At 48.6% G+C, this 14,866-nt stretch overlaps 1 protein-coding gene across 1 annotated transcript; it reads left to right on the forward strand.

Moving 5' to 3' along the window:
* The first annotated feature begins 216 nt into the window (after positions 1 to 216).
* On the forward strand, positions 217 to 3,934 carry TRIB1 (tribbles pseudokinase 1). The gene is made up of 3 exons (XM_064706683.1): positions 217 to 627; positions 1,007 to 1,299; positions 3,323 to 3,934. The coding sequence occupies exons 1-3, from the start codon at positions 322 to 324 to the stop codon at positions 3,789 to 3,791; spliced, it is 1,068 nt and encodes a 355-aa protein (XP_064562753.1). The 5' UTR covers positions 217 to 321; the 3' UTR covers positions 3,792 to 3,934.
* The last annotated feature ends 10,932 nt before the right edge of the window (positions 3,935 to 14,866 follow it).

The following is a 14,866-nucleotide window of genomic DNA, read 5'->3' on the forward strand; positions in this document are numbered from 1 at the left end:
GGGGGGCTCCCCGCCGCCCCCTTCAAGTCCCGCGGCGGCTCCGCGGCCGCCCCGCCCGGCGGGCCCGGGGCGCGGAGAGCAGCGGGCGGAGCGGAGCGGGCGTGTCCCAGCCTCCCTCCTCCCATTTCCCCGTGCGTCAGGGCCGGGAGGAGGAGGAGAATCACCTTTTTTTTTTTTAATTTTTTTTAAAAGCCTCCAACTACTTTAGCGCGGACTCGGCAGCAGATGGTGGACACGGCCCGAGGTTTCGGCGGGGAGAGCGAAGGGATGCGCCCAGCGCGCAGCGCCCGCCTGTAGCTCCGCGCCCGCTCCGCTCCCCCCATGAGCCGCCCCGCGTCCCTGCTGCCGGCCGCCCGCTGCCGCAGCGCCCCGGCCAAGCGCCTGCAGCCCCTGCACGACGGCCCCGCCGAGGAAGCGCCGGCCGCCAAGTGCCCTCGGCTCGCCGAATGCGGCCCCCCGGACTGCCTGAGCGCTCCCGGCTCGCCGTGTGCCCCCGCTTCTCCCGCCGGCGGCGGCGGCGCGGCGGGTCCCAGCCTGATCGCCTCGTACCTGCTGCTGCCGCTGGCCGAGCGGGAGCAGGTGTCCCGGGCGCTGAGCGTCAGCTCGGGCCGGGAGCTGCGCTGCAAGGTGAGCGGGACCGCGCGGGTGGGGAGCGGGTCCTGCCGGCCCGGGGACAGCCCTGCCCGAACATCCTCCCGCTGCTTCACGGCCGGGAACGCCCGGCCAGCCCCCGGCGGCGTTTGCACGCCCTGCCAGTGAGCCGGGACTCCGGCTTACCTCGGAGCGCCTTCACCCCAGAAGCTGTGGGAATGGTGGTTTGTTTTAGTTTCCCCCTCAGCCTTTCAATGCACAACGAACAGGAAAGGTCTCGGTAGCCGCTCCTGCCGGTCTTGCCGAGCCCTGGCTCCCCTCCAGCTCTCTCGTCATTGTTTGGGGAGAGTTGCTACGCGAGCGGCAGCTTTCAACGCCCTTGAGAATGAATTTGGGTTTAATTTCCTCTATACAGGTGTTCCCCCTCAAACACTACCAGGACAAGATCCGACCTTACATTCAGCTGCCGTCACACAGAAACATCACCGGGGTTGTGGAAGTCATTCTCGGGGACACCAAGGCCTATGTGTTCTTTGAAAAGGACTTTGGGGACATGCACTCCTACGTGAGGAGCTGCAAGAGGCTGAGGGAAGAGGAGGCTGCCCGGCTGTTCAAGCAGATTGTCTCCGCTGTAGCTCACTGCCACCAGTCAGCCATCGTACTTGGTGACCTCAAGCTCAGGAAATTTGTCTTCTCTAATGAAGAAAGGTAAGTGGCTGTCAGCAGCCAGCCCTGGGGTGAGTGGGGAGGGAGGAATGCCACATCCAGAGACACAAAAAGCGTCCCAGGGAGTGGAAACAGCCCCGTCAGCCGGGCATCACCTGCGAGCAATCCGAGTAGGTCCTCATCACGTGTGTGTAGTAGGTCACGGATCTAACCGGGGCGCGCTCCCTCTTAGATCTTGACTGATGAAAGGGAGGAAGCTCGCCGGGAGCTTCCTCTCATTCAGCAGAAGTTCAGTGAAACCCGCTGGCAGACAAAGGGATGATAGTTCAGATGCTCGTTAGCGCCAGAAGATGTCATGTGTGCCACTCATTCAGTGTCAAATGAATAAAAGGCAGAGAGGGAGAGGGGGGAGGCTGAGGTGTTGTACTGGCGGGAGGAAGCAGCCCAGCTGGGGGAGCAGGAGATGTGAGGAGCTGGAGCTCTGGTCCCTCCTCGGGAGAGCTGCCTTGTGACCGACGCTGGAGCCCCAGCACTTGGGCAGGGTCTCCTTGCTGAACCACTCTGCTGATGAGAGTGATGCTGCTGAACCTTTCGAGGCTTTTATCTCCCCTCCGCTGCCGTGCTTCCCATGCCCCCCGTGCCGGTGGATCGTGGGCACACACAGGAGGGAAGGTGGGACATGGTTATATAATGCTTTGGGAATCCTGCATCAAAGAAAATCACTTTAGTAAAACTTAGCCTAAAGCCGAGGTTCATAGAGGAGATCATAGAATCTAGTTGTTAAATTTAGATTAGGGAAATAATTCAGTATTCCCCTGGAGTGTTTGCTGCTCTTGCAGTGCTTCACCACACGTGGCAGAGTCAGAAATACAGCAAAACTGACTCTGGACTAGCTGCTTATCCCAAGGAATGTTAAAAAACCAAGTAAAAGCTGTAATGGAGTTGTGCTTAATATCATAAAAATGTACGGTGATACTACTGATACGAAAGAAAAGGGATTTTGTTATGTTAAACTGGGCAAATGATTCTTCAGGATATCTTTTACAAATGTGATAAGAAAATTAACCAGCACTGCCCCTCTGAAACAGCCATATGTTGACACGTAAAGAAAGCTATTCCTTTGAAGGAAACTATTGCAGCTTTTCCCTCCCATAAGAAGATGAAACATTTGTTGAAATGTTACGTTGCTTACAGTCTCGCTCATTTGGAAATAACGTGTTGCACAGGCGATGTCATGTGCATCACATTTGGCAAGAAGAGGGTTAAGCAATGGCAGGCGACGCGGGCTCTGCACAGGTGCAGTTTCAGGGCTCCCGCAGCCAATCCCGGGCCCACGGTTCTCGTTGAGTCATATTTTCCGTTTGCAGAACCAATGGGTATTTGCCGAGGTCAGGCTGAGGACAGGCTGAAGCCAACATATCTACACCCCAGCAGGCTGCCAGGCAGTGCAGAGCCCTTCCAGGGCTGCCTGGTGGCTTCCCTGCCGACGGGGAGCTCCCCTTACCCTCCGAAATAGGAGGTTGGGGTGGACCCATCTCCACCTGGAGATGGTGAGTGTGGTGATACGCTCCAAAAATAAAAAGAATAAATTACAAACTAAAATGAAAAAAAAAAAAAAAAAGCTTAGGGAAGGCAATGATCCTCACCAGTGCAGAGGGGAGCTGGGCTTTGTGGTTTGTGGAATCGCACAGCTGGATGCTGTTTGCTCAAAGCCTGAACGGCACACAGTGGCTGCAAAGTGCCATGTCACCAATTAACCCCCTGCAGTGGCACTGCAACCTGCGTGGGTAGCGGAGACTCGATGTTCCTCAAGAGTCCTCTGTGTTGTTAAAATCTCCAGTTAATAAAAAAAACATGAGTGTCACTGAATGCTGGCCCAATGCACACAGCAGCACTTCCATTACACATTCTTGGGCGTCTGGGCAACTTCTCTGCTGCAAGTTGAGGTGTTTCCTTTCCCAGTGCCAATGCAAGAGAGAATGGGGCCATGGCAGGGGCTTGCTGTGCTTGCTCATGACTGCTGTTGCTATTTCTCACCTGTGGCTTCCTCTCCTGCCCTCCCTAGGACTCAGCTGCGTCTGGAGAGCCTGGAAGACACACACATCATCAAGGGTGAAGACGATGCACTCTCAGACAAGCACGGCTGCCCGGCATACGTCAGCCCTGAGATCCTAAACACGACGGGGACTTACTCTGGAAAATCGGCCGATGTGTGGAGTTTGGGAGTGATGCTTTATACCCTGCTGGTGGGACGCTATCCCTTCCATGACTCGGACCCTAGCACTCTGTTTTCCAAAATCCGGCGTGGACAGTTCTGTATTCCTGACCACGTCTCCCCCAAAGCCCGCTGCCTCATCCGCAGCCTCCTGCGGCGGGAGCCTTCCGAAAGACTCACTGCTCCAGAGATCTTGCTTCACCCTTGGTTTGAGGCAGTCATGGAGCCTGGATATACAGACCAGGAGACGGGAGCTTCAGATCAGATTGTCCCAGAATATCATGGAGACAGTGATGATATCAGTTCCTTCTTCTGCTAACCCCGAAATCTCAAAAACCTCGTCGGTTCTTACCTCCGGCATCTTTGTAGGGTTTCATTTTCCCAGTTCTGCAAACTCAACTGCATCTTAAAGTGCCAGTATGGTCAGAAAAGTGACCTTGTCTAAATGAATGCCACCCTGGAGGTCTCCACTCCCTAAGTGTACTCAGAGTTCCATCCTCTTGCTCTGCTGGTTGGTCCCACCAGCCCCGGAGGACTTGTGCAGCCTTGTGAGAACTGTCTGGCTCTTCTGCCTCCTGCATCCTCCTCCGCTGTAACTGGTCACATCTTGGCTGCAGAGTCTTACGTCTGGCAAGGTGTGGGATGGAAAGGCAGCTCCTTCTGCTTTCCTGCAGCGGCTGCAGAGGTGTGGAGCCCTGGCCAGGATGTGCAGGGGCAGAGGGGCACATGGCGCACCTCTGCCTGAACAAATGTGACAGAAATGGTTAAAAGGGGAATCGCCTCGGCGTGCCCCAGCAGCCAGCTCACCAAGCAGCTCTCTGACTGTAAGCACACATTAATGAGGGAAGGAGGTCTTCACCCACCACGGCCAGCTCTCTGCTTGTGCTGCTCCTCCAGCTGATCCTGCTTTCAGAGGCGTGAAGCTCCTAGATCCACCCGTAAGACAAATCACTGCTGTGGCTCTTTCTGAAGCAGAAACCAGTGGATCTCCCAGCTGGATCCCTTCTGATTCCATTTGCTGTCCAGGAAAGCATTTTAAATAGACTTGAGCCTCGTGTTACCACAGTGTAGCCTATATAACTTAATGCCCTCAGCGAGCTTGTCAAGTAGCAGGTCTCGTTAACTCCCGAGTGCCAAAACGTATCCGTTTACCAAACCGTAACACTATCGGCTGGGGCACCTTCCCCTGGAAAGGATAAGGGGTGTCTTGTACAGTACCTGTAAACATGGCCATGTTTTTCAACCGGCTTAACTCTTGAAAATAACACATCACCTCCTCTTTCCCCCTCCACCCCCACAAAAAGTTAGTCTTAAGAGCAAAATCTCTGTACACCCTTAGTTGATTATTCAGGTATGCTGTTTGCCTCCAGCTTCCCCCGCCTTTTTTTTTTTTTAATTTTTAAAATTTTGTTTTGTTTTTATTTTGCATGATTATTCATAGTCTTTCCAATATGTGTGAATAATGAATATATCTGAATCATTAGCTTCCTGGGTTGGGGGTAAGTAAACCTTAGTCCTGCCTAAGATTTCTGCTTAGTTTCACATGTGTCCAGTGGTTTATGCAGAGATGTCCATTCACCTTAGGCAAGAGTGTGGCTTCTAAAATGGCCGTGAGGTGGGTGATGCACGTTCCCAACACCACCCAGTTCGAGTGAAGTCATTTTAAGGGTTAACCCTGGCAAGCTGCAGTCCCACCACGCGTTGCAAGAATACCATGTATACCTCATGGACTGTGTACTTTGTACATACCTTACTGTTTGGGGTTTTGTTTTCTTGTTTTGTTGTACTTTGTCTTAATAAGAGGTGTCGAAGAGCAGTTCAATGTGAATTATTGTTGGCAATACTAACTTGACAGAATCATGAGCATTAAGAGCAGAGCGCTCCAGCTCTCCGTTGCACTAAACCTCTCATGATTGCTTGACATTTGTATCTGTGATACAGTTTAACCCTTCTATGAAAAACAGTACATTTGTATATATTGGTAGAAAATTCTGCCAGAAAAGCTAAAAACACTATGTCCAATTTGTACATATGTATATGTCTGTGGAAACCTGGATGATAAGGTCTGACTTGTAGAAAGTTTTAATAAACTTGGTTTCATAATGGTTGTCCCCAATTCTTGTGGTGTCTCAAGAGGAATGCAGCTCAGTGTGTCTGGTTTAATCTGAGAAAATGGGGTTTGGCCTAAGAGACTATCAGCTCCTCTATGGTCTGTATATGCATTCCATCATGCCTTAGCCTGAGCTCCCTGAACTCAGCCTGGAATTGAATCCCCAGGGAGAGGGGGGACAGGGGATGGATCCTGCCTCTTGTGAGGTGGAAAGGGCTTGGGATGTCCCCATGGTTATGTGAAATGGATTATCCTACTCCTCTGATAAACAAGGGAGATAGGAGTTAGAGCTCTGCCTCCGAATTTTAGAAACCCTCTTGCCTTTCAGCCCATGCATTTGTTTCCCTCTGTGCCCTGTGAGCAGAAGATGCTGTGGCACAGCAGGGCTGTCATCCTGCACCTGTGTGCCTGGCAATGTGATGCTTCAGCCAGTGGAAAATCCGATCTCAGATGTCTAAAAGTGAGCAACCAGAAGGAGAGGCAGTAACCAAGAGCATTGGTGTTACAGGGAGCTACAGCTCGTGGGCAGAGGCTTGACCCTGCTGCTGGGAGGCAGCACGGTGCTCTCATTAAAACCAAGGGAAGGATTATTAGAGCTGCTTTTCTTTGTGGTGAGAAGAGAGAAGTATAAATAGCTGCAGTATCAAGGTTAGAGAATGTGCTTTCCTGAAAGAGATCAAGCCACCCTTGCAATCCACCCGGAGCGGTGAGATCATCGCTCACAAGTGGAAAGGAGGAGGAAGAGAGTCTTGATTTTTATTTATACTTTGCCTCATGTTTAACTTTGTCCTTTTGCTTGAAATCTGTTTAGTGGAGCAACTGCTTCTAGGCAGCTCCTTGAGCAGGAGCAACTTTAAAAGCAGCTTTTACTTTTAGAAGGGGAGTGGAAAGTGAAAAGGAGGGAAAAGGGACCTGGTCAGTGATAAAGCAAAGTGCGCTGACTCTCATGAGTTACCTTGACTCCCACTCTGTGAAGCCAGTGATCTGTGCAGTAAGCATATTTTCTTAGCACTTGCTGAGTGAATGTCAGACACCAAAATATCTCAAGTTACTTTACTGATGTCATTCTTGCAAGACTTGTAAAAATATGCACACTGCATAGCCTGGCTGATTAAATTACCCCCTGCCCTACCATGCTTTCAGGCTTGGACAGGAGCCCTGATGCATCCTTTCAAAACAGCTGCAGGAGGTTTGTATTTAAGTGAAACCTCAAAAACTTTCAAAAAAACCTTTTTCTCCCCCTTGCAGTTAAGTCACCCTCAGTAGGTGAATGTGTAGGTCATCCCGTGACTTTGTTTCACATGAGCTGTGCTTCAGAGCAATTAAAATAAATGCCAAATTGTAGTAACATCTGCAAACAGCCTCTGTATTGCTTTAGGGATTATAATGCAATATCCGTTTGTACAGCAGAATAAATTGCTATTGCTTCGTTACCCCATCGTTTGTATTATTGTATACAAAGTTTCAGAACGTGTTGAAAGAACCAGCATATTAAGTGATTAAACTTTTGATGGTGGGTGTGAGAACTTTGATTTATGCAATGCACACATTTCTTTTTGAGAGAGTCATAGTTTGTCTATTTTTAAATGGTCCTTTTGGCTGAGGACCACATGAATCTCTTAGGTATTTTGCAGACCTGGTCACCATTTTCACCTTGAAATTGCCCTCTCTGAAAAGTGCTGTGAGACTTCAGTTCTCTGTTGTTGCTAAAAACACAGGAAAAGTTGAGGTTTTTCACAACATCCTGGTCTCCATCCTAAGCTGGCATTGAACCACCTCCCAGTCAGGATGGATCTTACATCCTAAGTATGTATTTTTATCAACTCTCAGTACTTCAGCTGCATTTTAGGCACCAGTTCAATAATTTTCTTTTGAAGTAGCACAGCAGAATTTGTAAACCAGCTTCCTCTGAAAGTGCCAGGTAAAACAACCAGCTCAGCAAGCTCAGGTTTAAGGTCAACATCTCTGCCAAGGAGGTGATACTGCTGAGGTTATTTGCAGTCAAAAAGGACTGGTAAAGGTTCAGTTCTACCTATACTAAACAGTTCCCTGGTTTTAGTAGAACACCTTCAAGTTAGGCCAAGGCACTTTGGCATCAATGTAGTATTTATGAAAGCAAAGGGGTGAAAGAACAGGGTTATTTTGTAGATGTACAAGAGGAAAATTCATTGCCCTTGGCTGGATCACAGCGCCAGTGCAATACTCTCCTCTAGCTCTCCTTTAATGCACTGAGGGCAGGACAGATAACTTGAGAAACACTTATATTTCCAGCAGTGCTGAGTGCACTCTGTCAAGCAATTCTCAATAGATTATCTCTTTATAGAAAACCAAAATTTTTTCCCTATTTTTCTCATGCTGCTGCATTCTGTCAGGGAAAAAAGCCTAACATTCAGCCTTATGGCAGTGCACAGATTTAGCAGCACAAATACTTCTTACAAAGATGTTTTTCTAGTGAGCATTGAGAAGAATAACTTGACATATAACCACGGTCTGAATTAATCCCTTGCAAAAAATGGCTTTGTAAAATGCAATGTCACAGAAGTATTGTTGATAAAAGTACCATGAAATTTGCAACAGTTCTTGCCATGATTCCTCCATAACTTGCAAAATCCTTTTCTCTAAGTGAAATCCAGCGTTCAGATTTCAGACAGGATCAACTTTTGTTGCAGCAAAATGAGAAATCCTTCAGGATATGAGTTCACAGCAGCATCTTTTTCTTCTTTTTGTGAAGCCAGCTATTTAGAAAATGCCTTAAAGAAAACTCATTAGTTTTCATTGCCCTGCATGTATTTATTTACAGTATTTAACCAGCTAAACAAGCTAATGTGCAGCACTTCATTTCCTAATTTGGCTTTGAAACTGGAGCAGCCGAAGTATCAATTACATTCTGTCAAATGCAAACATTAACATAACTGTATGAAGCAATCATGTTTCTAACAACAGCAAGTACTGCCCAGAGGACCAAAATAAATAAAATTCATAGAGCAAGAGGTAAGGCTTTTCTTTAAGGCAGGATTAGGGCTGGTGAGCGCTTCCCTCTGTGGGGTGTTTGTCTGGCAGGGCTGTGCAGAGCTCCAGCTGAGGTGCAGGTGATTAACAAGGCACTGGCTCACCAAGGGCACGGTCTCATCGCGGCGGGTGTGGATTTCTGCCTGCAACTCCCACTGTTATTAATGGTTAATTAATGTGTAATTTGCACAAAGAGATGAAACTGGGGCCTCGGTGGTGTGTTGTGAGCACACACACACAGGCTTATCATTCGAAGAAATATCAGGGTGACACCAAGGGTGGATGACAGAAAATAAGTGTGGCGTGAATCAGCTGCCCTGTGTTTATGATACGGCGCTGTTGTGGGAAAACATTCACCTCCATCAACTGCCGTCTCCTGCCAACAACAAAAGTTGAGTTTGATAAATTATTAGTGGAGATGTTCTCAGTGGCTTTGCTTAGATTTTACTCCTGTTGCGCAAATTGCAGATTAGGAAAGGATTAAGTAACAACAGTGTGGCTAAAGTATTACACATCGTGCTGGCAATTAGCCAAAGAATGTAGCATGCAAAAGCTGACATTGCCTAAGAAATCAAATATAGCTCTGGTCACCACAGAAAATGACTCTTCCCCACCACCCAAGATAGTTGCTCAGTTTCTTTCCTGTCTCAGAGCCTTGCACCAGCAAATTTCTGTTCATTACAGAAATTTATTTTCCTTTTCGTGATTTTTAAAAAATTTTTTCCCTAACTTCCTGGTAGTGAAAAAGCCATAAACATTTAGATGAATTGAAGAAACCATAAATGTAATTGAGTGTAAAGCCATTGTTGGGCCCTGTGATAACATCCCTGTCAAGTCTCAACTTGTCAGATTCATAGCCTCACTGAGGCTCAAATACCACAAGTTTCCTTTGCTGCTCTAACAACTGGAGACAGAATACCCACATAATTTGGGGCAAGACTTGCATATGCAGTGAGAATGACTTTGCAGATGGGCAGTGGGATGCATGGTGTGAGTGTTTTCCCCAGTGACCAATGGCAGCAGAGTTGGGCTCACAAAGTTGAGCCAGCAGCCTCTGTTGCTAAACAGGGGGGAAATAACCCTCAAACATCAGGTGAAAGTGCAGAACCCACCGGGTGCATTTATGAAGTTGCTGCTGACAAGTGTGGTGGGGAGCTGTGCTTCTCCCCACCCTCCTGCCTGTGCCCAAGCTCCTGGGTGTGGGGGAAGGCAGATGCTGGATCTGGGGATGCTGTCAGGTCCCTCTGGCCCCAGGAGAAGCAGGTGCCCTTGCCTGATGCCTACAGGTGTGCAGGAGTGTGGCTGGTGCCCAGCAGGCTCCTCCTGAGGTGTTTCCCTGCAGCACAGGGACACAGCGCCTAAAGGGAACCTACAGGAAAGATGGAGAGGGACTCGTTATCAGGGACTGCAGTGATAGGACAAGCAGTAAGAGTTTTAAACTGAAAGAGGGCTGGTTTAGGTTGGGAAGAAATTCTTCACTGTGAGTGTAGTGAGACACTGGAACAGGCTGTCCAGAGAGGCTGAGGATTCCCCAACCCTGGCAGTGTTCAAGGCCAGGCTGGGTTAGGCTTTGAGCCACATGTCTAGTGAAGGTGTGCCTGCCCACAGTGGGGGATTTGGAGCTAGGTGGTCTTTAAGGTCCCTTCCAACCCAAAGCATTGCATGATTCCACGACACTGTGGCCTACTGATACCCACCTTGGTATTTAAGCATCCTCCAAGGACCTGTCACTGGAAGCCTTGCTTGGCCCTTGCTTTGACTCTATCTGTACCTCGAGGTCTCAAAATCCTGCAGCAATAAATTCCACAGCAGATCTTGGCACTGCTCCAATAAATTACCTTGCTTGGGAGGGGAATATGTTTCAAACAACAGCAATACAACAAGAATGACTAAAGAGGAGCCACTGGCCCAGTTTTGGAGAATCTTTTTGCTGCCCTCACTCCCCAAGGGCACTGGAGGTGACACTGGGCTCTGTGCAGGTCAGGAGCCTTCTGAGGCAGCCACAGCCCCCAGAGGGGTGAGGACTTGAGCCCAGTGGGCAGAAAGGCTTAATCAGTCAACTCATGGGATTTTTTATCATGGGTCTTGTGATACTTGATATGTAAGGGCTCTGTCTGCTGAAGGCAATGATCTCTGGGAGATTTTGGATTTTCATGCGAGCAAGAACAAGCAAATGGCCAGTTTCTCTGTTGCATAGAGAGATGTGAAAGGATGTGTCCCATGAACCCTTTGGACTATCCCCTGCTCATTACTAGTGTCCCAGCCAGATGCTTCATGCTGCAAAGACATGCTTGACTGGCTGCCTCATTACAGCAGGCAGTTTTGTCCTTTCATCTGAGCAGCTGGCAAAACAATAAATTAAAAAATAAGGCAAAGTCAGCAAATAGTTTTCTTTCCCCATGTGCAAGGTTAGAGGAACTGCTGCCCCTCCTCCAGAATGATTTCCTGACTTAGTAACATTTTTCTCAATCTCCTCTTCTTCTTTCTTTCTGGGCACATGGGGAAAAGCAGGATTTGTGTTTTGAGCACAGAAGGAGCATCTTTACATGCTGTGCTGTGGCCCAGGCTCTGCATGTGTCCAGCCAAAGCCCTGAGCAATCTCCAGCAAGGAGCTTTGCAGGGAGAGTGCTTTTGTTGTGTCAGGATGGGGCCTGGACCCCAGATAGGAGGTACCCCCAGCCTGCAGACTCCTCAGGCAAGCCTTGCTGCCTGCAGACAGACAGAATGGCCAGCATTAGGCATTGGCAGGAGCTGGTCCATGCTGGGATGTCCAGGTGTGCTGGAGAGAAGATGCTGCAGTGGCATGCAGCTTGTCCCAGCCCTGGGCACGGCTCTGGGTGCTGGCAGGGCGCCATGGGCTGAGCTGCTGACCCGGGGCTGGCCCGTGATGCACATCCTGCTCACGCATGTGGGCATGAGTCAGAGCCTGAGAGGAAAGGGCCTCACCCAGCGACAGGCAGAGTGGTGCAGCGAGCTCAGGCTGTGTGCTGAGAGAAGAGATTGCTTATTATAGCTGACATCCTCCCTGGGCAGGATCCCTGCACCTGTGACACGTGGAAAGGGGTTTGATGCCAACCAGGGCTCCCACCTCATTGTCAGGGGTTCATTGGAACCTCCACAGGCTGGGTTTGTCAGTGTAGCTCAGTGCCTGCCTTCAGCACCTGCAGTCTCAGAGCTGAAGGAGCTGCTGGGGGCTTCCAGCACACATATCCCAAGCAGCTGAGAGTCTCCACAGCAAGAAGGCAGAGTGAGATTGATCAGAGCCACATGCATTCCCCTCTGCCCCACCTGAAATACCTTATTCAGCTTTGGAGCCCCCAATATAAGAAGAGCATGGACCTGCTGAGCAATTCCAGAGATGGTCCTGAAAATGACCAGAGGGCTGGAGCCTTCTCCAGGCTGGGAGAGCTAGGGCTGTTCAGCTTGGAGAAGAGAGGGTTCTGAAGAAACCTTGCAGCATCTTCCTCTGCCTAAAGGGGCCTTGCAGGAAACATTGAGAAGGGACTCTGTTGTGGAGTGTAGTGATAGGATAGGGGGGGAATGGTTCTAAACTGAAGAAAGGTAGATTTAGATTAGATATTAGGGAGAAAACCATTACTGTGAAGCTTGAGAGGTACAGGAACAGGTTGCTCAGAGAAACTGTGGATGCCCCATCCCTGGCAGTGGTCAGGGCCAGACTGGATGGGGCTTTGAGCAACCTGCTCTAGTGGAAGACTAGAAGGAAGGTAGACCTTGTTGGGGGGGGGGGGCGGTTGGAACAAAAGGACACTTAAGGTCCCTACCAATACAAATCATTGCATTATTCTGTGCTGGGTAGAGGCCTCTGGAGAAGCAATACAATATTTATGTCTCTTCTTCCCATCACTTTGACCTCAGTCTTGCTGTCTTCAGCACCTGCCACCTGCCCTTTACCCAGGTGCTAATCTTTCCTGGGCACTGGAACAGCTGAGTGATGGTCCAGCTGCCCCCTCCCTCCTCACTGCTTTTCCAGCAAACAGGTGTCCAGATCTTTTGACCATTACAAATGATTGCATTTAATTACTTCTAGAAAATTTCCACTATGGTTTTAGAGTGTTTCTTCCAGAAATCTGGTTCATCTTTGCTAGGAAGCTATTGTATGTCTCAAGCAAAGGTCAGGATGAATCATTTTGGAAAGCATGCCAGCTGCAATGGACTCCCAGCACCAGAGGAGTGGCAGCGTGTCCATGGTTTGCCGCTTAAACACAAAGCCCTGAACGCCCCCAGCTCCACTTGGAGTCAATGGGATGACTTGCATGGAGTAACAGATGCTGGGTATGACTGTAGGCAGTTCAAAAGCCAGAGGTGGATGGATCACAGCAGTAGATGGTCTCAGAGCTGTGGCTTTAAAAGGGTTATTGATTCATTTGGAAACAACTAGCATGAGTGACTTTGTAACAGACAGGATTATTTAGTCTCACCACAGGCCAAACATAGAAAATGTACAGTTCAGCACTGTGAATTCTTCCAGTGATCATCACATTAAACACCCAACGGGATAAACCACCAATGGACTGGATAATGCATTTTTATTACATATGTTTGCAGCTACCAAGGGATGTGAGTTGCCCTCAAAAACAATGGGAGAAATTCCTCAGTAAAGATCTAATAGGAAGGAGTTAAATTGACAAGCAATCAACCAAACAAAAAAAAAAAAAGTATGTGGACAGTGATAAAGCCTTGATCCAGACTGCTGCAGCTGTTCAAAAGAAGGAGAAAAAAGTCACTCTGAGTGTGTATAGAAAATGCATGCTCAGAAATCACACAGAAATACCTTTTCATTTCATATCTGCTTCTGTGCTGGGCAGCCTGAGGGAGCTGGGTCTTTCCTTTATGGGCCAGCTGAGGATGCTCCTGGTGACAAGGACACACAGCATGGTACCAGTGGAGCCATCTCCAATCCCAGTTTCTCCTCCTTTGCTAGCAAAATGTTAAAAATGCCAAGGAGTTATGGAAGCAAAGACAGCCAGGGACAGGAGTGACCAGCAGGGCTCTGAGCTCTCTGCTGTGAGCCCGTGTGGGTCCCCACTGGTGGGAGTTTAAGAGGCTTCACTCAAACCAGATGCCTCTGAGCAAGCAGAGAGCTGCAACTGAACCCTGGCAGCTCCACCAGGCCTTGTGCAGGGATGATCCAGTTTCCATGCTTGGGGTATTTAGTTCCACAGATCCCACATGCAGAAAATCCCCACCCAGACTGTAAGGGTGTATCTAGAAATTTAGCTCTGATTTAAGGGAGCTACATTCAGTGTATACTCAGGAGTTTTGCTCTGGCATAAATTATAACACAACCACTGTAATCTGAGGCAAATCAGGCTTGGCCTGCACTCTGTGATGCCATTCTACAGGGTCAAACCTAGAGATTCAAACTCAGCAGAGCCCTTGGAGCAAACCAGGGAGAAATTCTCCAGTGCATGCAACATTCCTGTATAAATCAGTGGGAACTGTAGAGTCTGGCCTGAAGTCAAGATTTCAGGATTTGACCCAATTTAACCTTGGCATGGTTGCCTAACTCTAATTTTTTACTTTTTTTGTGAAGCTCAACAATTAACTTTCAAAACAATTAAAAAAAAAAAAAGAAAAAAAGAAAAGGCAGCTGGGGTTCAGAAGGGTTGTGCTAGCAGCAGGGTTTTGTTAAAGCTACTTCCACTACTGATGGTATTTGTTGGCATCAGCATTTTGTGCAAAGTAAAGCCCTGCTCTGGGCTCTCTATCCAGGGCAGAGCCATATGAGCTGGGGGCAGAAGTTGTGACTCTTCCCATACTTGACACACAGATGGGAAGTTCCTTTTCCCAAATTCAGCTGTTGGGGTTTTTTTTACTCACTGGACTGAAATTCAGCCATGTGCAAAATGCAAGGATTGCTCATCTCAAATCCAATGAGTCCCAGTGTGGGAAGTTTATTGTAGAGGCTTTGGGGGAACCAGGGCACGAGATAAGAAGATGGGAAGGAGCAGGACAGGATTACAGCCTTGCAGAGAACTGAACTTTCTGTCCTTTCTGTCCCTTCTTGTTTCTGTGCTGGGAAAGGGTGCTGTTTCCTAGGCTGTTTTCAGGAATCTCTTCTGAAGAGCTGATACAGATATAAAGATCTCTTTTTCTGTTCACCTTGTGGGTGGACAATAAAAGGCATAATCTCAATCTTAAAGATTTTATTGTTTTAATTACTCCACTGCATCTTGGAATTTACTGTGCTGCTGCTTGTTAATATGTTCAGTAGAGCACAGGGGATGCCAACACTGCTGGAGTTTGGTGATGTT

Source organism: Zonotrichia leucophrys, chromosome 2 (genome assembly GCF_028769735.1).
Source record: "Zonotrichia leucophrys gambelii isolate GWCS_2022_RI chromosome 2, RI_Zleu_2.0, whole genome shotgun sequence".
Lineage (NCBI taxonomy): Eukaryota > Metazoa > Chordata > Aves > Passeriformes > Passerellidae > Zonotrichia > Zonotrichia leucophrys.

Coding starts and splice junctions, on each gene's coding strand:
- TRIB1 (XM_064706683.1), top strand. CDS start 322: ATGAGCCGCCCCGCGTCCCTGCTGCCGGCCGCCCGCTGCCGCAGCGCC. Junction 628..1,006: donor GCCGGGAGCTGCGCTGCAAG/GTGAGCGGGACC, acceptor TCCTCTATACAG/GTGTTCCCCCTCAAACACTA. Junction 1,300..3,322: donor GTCTTCTCTAATGAAGAAAG/GTAAGTGGCTGT, acceptor TGCCCTCCCTAG/GACTCAGCTGCGTCTGGAGA.